The 6000-nt window shown below is 37.6% G+C and overlaps 1 protein-coding gene across 2 annotated transcripts in view; it reads right to left on the bottom strand.

The window, feature by feature from the left end:
* Nucleotides 1-1519: 1519 nt before the first annotated feature.
* The window catches only part of WAPL (WAPL cohesin release factor), an 86546-nt gene continuing 82065 nt past the window's right edge, over nucleotides 1520-6000 (bottom strand). For both annotated transcript variants that reach the window (XM_017893274.1, XM_017893273.1), the window contains 2 exons: nucleotides 4187-4282; nucleotides 1520-3881 (listed from right to left, as the gene is read on the bottom strand). In XM_017893274.1, coding sequence (XP_017748763.1) covers nucleotides 3816-3881; nucleotides 4187-4282 — 162 coding nt within the window. In that variant the 3' untranslated portion in view covers nucleotides 1520-3815. The remainder of the gene's footprint in view (nucleotides 3882-4186; nucleotides 4283-6000) is intronic.

The raw sequence follows: 6000 nt of genomic DNA, 5'->3' as shown, positions 1-6000 counted from the left end.
AACCTGAAGGACACGCTTAAAATACTTTTGAGATGGAGTCTCGCTCTGTCGCCCAGGCTGGAATGCAGTGGTGCGATCTTGGCTCACTGCAACCTCCGCCTTCCGGGTTCAAGCGATTCTACTGCCTCAGCCTCCCAAGTAGCTGAGACTACAGGTGTGTGCAATCACGCCCAGCTAATTTTTGTATTTTTAGTAGAGACACGGTTTCCACCATGTTGGCCAGGATGGTCTCGATTTCTTGACCTCGTGATCCACCCACCTCGGCCTCCCTAAGTGCTGGGATTACAGACATGAGCCACCGCGCCCCACCACCATGCTTGAAATACTTTAATACTGAAGTTTGTTCAATTCCCTCCTTATTAATCATGAACAAGATATTAACAAGATCAATTTGAAAACAGCAATTGTAGAGTTGCTGTTAAAGTAACCCAAGCCCCACTGACCTCAGTAATATAATATGCTACCCCATTGTTGAGAGCATTTCACCTTCCCGATAGAAAACAGTGAGACGATAAAAGCTACCATTGCCAAGTTAAGGTTACTTTTTATTTTTTCAGACGGCATCTTGCTCTGTTTCCCAAGTTGGAGTGCAGTGGTACGATCTTAGCTTAGTGCAACCTCCGCCTCCTGAGTTCAAGCAATTCTCCTGCCTCAGCCTTCCAAATAGCTGGGATTACAAGTGTGCATCACCATGCCTGGCCAATTTTTGTATTTTTATTAGAGACCAGTTTCACCATGTTGGCCATGCTGGTCTTGAACTCCTGACCTCAAGTGATCTGCCCACCTCAGCCTCCCAAAAGTGCTGGGATTACAGGTGTGAGGCACTGTGCCCGGTCATCCTAAGTTTAGAACGTTGTGCTAATGCTTCACATGTACTGACTTAATTTTCACAACCACGATAGGTACTATCCCTACTTTTCCTGTTTTGAGGAAACAAGCTTAATGGTCCAAGAATTTACTCAAAGTCAATAAACATGTATCAGAAAAAGGATTCAAATTTTATGTGTGATTTGTCTTTCTATATCCATAGCCTGCATCCTGAAACCACTCTTATATACTCATGTTTAAGTGGGGAGAGTAGATGGAAACTCCCAGGAGAGATCCTTCAATTTAGTTTTGTGGCTAAAAGCAGTAAAGGAGAGGTTGAGGAATCTACTTGTAAATGCAGGAGGCCTAAGGACTGACAATTAAGAAGAAAACTTAAACTAAAAAAACTAAAAAGCAGTGTAAAACCTCAGAAGCAAATAAGTCCTGGATCATACTCATAGGAGCAAAAAATACCTAAATCACAACAGTAAGTATGTCAAGGGCCTAAGTGAAAATCCAGTCCCTAATTGGCCTGAGTTGTTGAGTTCACATTATATTCAGATAAGTATTATTAAAAACATGTAGAAATAAAATATTTAACAAAAATTGGTTAAATGTGTGTTAAGTGATAGTGTATTTCCCATTAGAGTCAGCTATATATGAAGTTTGTGACACTTTTGTCCTCCAATAGACTTATGTTAAAGACAACATGTGTATTGAAAGTAGCAATTTTATTTGAGTTAAAATTATTTACAAAACCCAAAGACATACTTCATGAAACTGGTACAAACTATTTTCCTGCCGTTGGCTTTTGCTCCAAAGATCACAGCTGAGAAATACTGTATAAAATAAAAATAGGATTGGATTCAGAAAAGTACTCTACTGTTCTAATTTCCAATTGGTAGTATTTACAGAAATATTTACAATGGAAAAAAAGGTTACTTTAAAACTTTTAGTTAATTTGCAAGTCAGCCTCAAGTACCCTAAAATGCAGAGTTCTCTGAGGGTTAAAAACACACAAATGCACTGCAGTTGGTGAAGTGATTATCTCCCCCACCACCTCCCCCCACCAAAATCTGCATCTCTATCAGTGCTTGATAATTAGTTATTATTTAAAAAACAAAACAAAACAAAAAACTGTTAAACACTGAGGTAAATCAATTTTCAAATGATTACCAGTGTAACAGAAAAATGTAGTTCGCCCTGATTGTTCTCATCCAAATGTTTTATAATATTCCTTACCATCTGCCACAAGTCAGGTTCACCAAAAATCTGTCCCTTTCCCTAAATCCAATGATTAATAAATATCAATGTATTTTGCATTTTAAAATAGAACTAATTTAATTTTATGGGTATCATTTACCAATATGTTTTTAAAAGTATTTTGCTAAGCTAGCTTTAATACTCAGGGCAAATACAATCTCAATGGTTCCCACGTTACACTGGCGTAGTATGTTCTTAAAAGGTGATGGGTAGGGGTCGGGGTGGGTAGAAGGAAGAAAACAATTTGCCTGGAATCAGTTACTTCCTTATAGATTTCCCAACAATCTGCATTATCAAAAATAGGAAGACAATAGAAGGCAGCCACTGCATTTAAAAACATTACAGCTGGCACTGATACAAGAGCCCCGATTTGTCACTTTATACAAGGAAATAACAAAGTCTAAATGGGTAAAAATTAGACTTTTAGCTATTTTCCCCAATACACACCAAACTAATATTTTTATGGCTTCAAGTTTTACAAATCCAATGAAGAAACATGATGTGTACTACCTGAAAGTATTTTAAAAGTATTAATGAAAAAGATCTCTTAGAAAGCCTGTATTCAGGGGGCCCAAATCAATAAAAAAAGGAAAAGAAAAAAAAATAGTACAACCAGTGGTCTGAAAATACAAGAAAAATTTGCCATGTTATGATATTAAATCTATAAAATGTTTTGTGTTCCATAACTGTTTTTCAAATAACCGCTCTATGAACAAAGGATCTGAATGAAAAAAGGGTCTTCTCTAAACCAGCAATTTAAGGCTTTGCGCTTATGCAATTGATCCTGTCACTCTATAGAAGAATATACATGTTATCTGAAAACATGAATTCCACATTGGTGTTTTAGCTTCCTTATATTTATTGTACTGAACATTAGAAAATATATCTAGAGAGTCTTTCCTCAAAACCTAATAATGTTTCAAGAGCCTCTCTAGCATTAAGTGTAAACTACTCTGGGTTTGACTATTTTGCCTCTTCCTTTAACAGGGCACATCATCTTATACAATATTCCCTCAAACTGTTGTTTTTCTTGTGTCTACAGCATGACACATTACGGTATGATATTGAATATGGTTGTGGTCTCAAAAGTAAAAAGTAGTTCAATAACCCAAACCTAATCAAGAATAAAAAAATATACTATTAATCCCATGTATCTTTGGATTCCATCTAATTTTAAATATAGACAGTAGTTCAGGGAACAACAACCAAAAAATTCACAAAATTATTAAAAGCTTTATTTACGATTGGAATCATTCAACAAAAAAGCAAAAGCAAATGAGCCTGAAAAAGGAACTAAGCTGTTGTCTAGAATGTCCTCAGAACATTCGCTACCTCAGTAGCTAAGCTGCCTTTGCACCTGGCTGGCATGACAACAGTGGCTCAACATACACAGCAGTTGCACTAACAGCAGCACAAATTTTCCCCTTCAAACTTGCCCAGAATAAAGCAAGAAAACAAGGGGAGGGTATAAACTCTGCCAAAGTAAATGTATTTAAATACTGCATGGAATTGTTAACAGCCTGAACCTTTTCCCTCATTTTTGATAGTTGCAGATTGATGTAGTAACTGTCATTTAGCAAATGCCGAATGCATGACGAAGAAATCAGGTGGCCTTAAAAATCCAAACACGAATGATACTGATGAATGTTCTTGGTACATCTTCAAGGATTTCTTTCATAACTTGACTTTTCTTTGTCTAAGGATAGCTCCAGCATTACCGAGCACCTGAAGCAAAGGTAAAGCAGCTAGCAATGTTCCAAATATTCAATCACTCTAGAGATAGATTTCTGGCCAGTTGTTCCAACAGCACACTGAAAGGGGGATGAAGGCGAAAGGAAGTAACAGTTAATATTTAACAGATTTTAAGAAGTATAAATAAAAGTTTGCCTCTAGATTTACTAAACTGAACACTACAAATCAAAGTACACCGAGATTAAATTGTGGATTTGATAAACAGTTATTTGCCATAACATGCAATAATTACCTTGAAGAAACAGAACACAATTATTAAAATTAGAAGAAAATCCCTTTTTGCTCCCACTTACTATGGCCATAGTATTTTTATGTCTACTGTCAATGTATTATACTTAAATTTAAAATCATAAAAGCTACTTACAGTGAGATTCATGAAGCTCAAAAATTTTTTGAGCATCTCTGTCATTATTGAAAAGTCTCCTTCTGGCAGATATTCCCGCACAGTGGTTACATTGATCTGAGGAAACAGAGCAAGACATATTGGTCAGCTGGCAGAAAACATGAGACTGTACCTCGTACAATGTTGTTGGTTTTGACACACATCTCGGTGTAAATTTTTAAGATCCTTGGAACACGTGGTTATTCTCTTTCCACACTCATTCTGTGTGCTGTCAATTTCCTATCACACCCCCAGAAAGAAAGGAGAAAGGTAAAGTTGGCAAAAGCTACAAAGAAACATTTGTGTACACATTTACTTTCTTTTTTTTAATGAAACAGTCACTCTGTCACCCAGGATGGAGTGCAATGGTGCAATCTCAGCTCACTGCAACCTCCACCTCCTGGGTTCAAAGCAATTCCCATGCCTCAGCCTCCCGGGTAGCTGGGATTATAGGCACGTGCCACCACACCTGGCTAATTTTTGTATTTTTAGTAGAGATGGGGTTTCATCATGTTGGCCAGGCTGGTCTCAAGCTCCTGGACACAAGTAATCCATGCACCTTGGCCTCCCAAAGTGCTGGAATTACAGGCGTGAGGCAGCATGCTGACCTACTTTCATAAATGCAAAGAAAAAGGCCTGAAATAACAAACTGCACTGTTTAATGTATATGTATGTTTCATTGGGGGCCCCGGAGGAACAGGAGAAGAGAGTGAGGACTTTAGACTTGAGAATGTACTCACAAAGCTGCTCATGAAATAAAAAAGATGAAAGAAAAATTCACATGCTTCACAGATGAATTCAACTAATTACACAGGACAGAAATTAACTAGAAGCATCTTTCCAAAGGTAATCTAACCTCACCTACGATAGATTCTCAGACAGTATCAGGAGAGAAAACCCTTCATTATTAGCAAGAAGCAGCCAAACTATATATAAACCAATCTGTTACATGGAAAACATTACACAACCTGCTTTAAAAACTATTTCATTACATTAAAGAATGCTTTAAATGTTTTAGGGAGAATAAAAAGAAAAAACCTTTTAGGAAGGTTCACCTGTAGTAAGGAGCAAAAGAAAGTATACTGTCCCAAGTTTGGGGACACAAGGTAAAGGGTTAAACAAAACCAACCAAACAACAATAAAACACACAAAACTTCCAATTTGACTTTTGTTAGCGGGGCAAAAAAGGAGAGACGACATATTTCTCTTCAGAAATTTGCCACTACCCACCCCCTTTTTTCTATTCCCATGCCAGGGGACTTGCAAAATTAGAAAGCAGCAAAATAATGAGATGAATACAGCTTCAGAAAAGATCTAATCAAAAAACTGCTGAAGTACTCATGTGCTGAAGGGATCAGTTACACACATTCAAACTGATCCTCCCACCAAAAGCTATCACAGTAGTGGGCAGAGTGGTGGCTAAAGTGTCTCTGGAGAACTGCTCAGTAGAAAAGTACACCTCTATAATAGAGAATATATGATTAGCTCCTATGTTTTGGATGCAAGTCCCTCAATCCAAATCAAATCCTTCTCTATCAACACACTACAGAACATAACATACAGCATTTCTGAGGCAATGGGAGGGACAGTGACCGCATTTTTTAACAGAGTATAGCAGGTACAAAAAGAAAAGGCGTGATACAGCGTGGCCTATTCGAAAAATTCTAAAAGTATCCAGTGGGTATGTAAGTTTGGAAATTGGAGAAGCAGTCTTAAGTCCAGGGTCTTGCAACACTAAACAGTCATTAGTCCCCTTATTGGCTGTGAGCCAAGGAAGACTGGGCAAGGAGCTATGT

The sequence above is a fragment of the Rhinopithecus bieti genome, unplaced genomic scaffold, assembly GCF_001698545.2.
Source record: "Rhinopithecus bieti isolate Rb0 unplaced genomic scaffold, ASM169854v2 scaffold_23869, whole genome shotgun sequence".
Taxonomy (NCBI): domain Eukaryota; kingdom Metazoa; phylum Chordata; class Mammalia; order Primates; family Cercopithecidae; genus Rhinopithecus; species Rhinopithecus bieti.
Note: the sequence above shows the minus strand (reverse complement) of the source record. Positions and strands in the feature narration are given on the sequence as shown.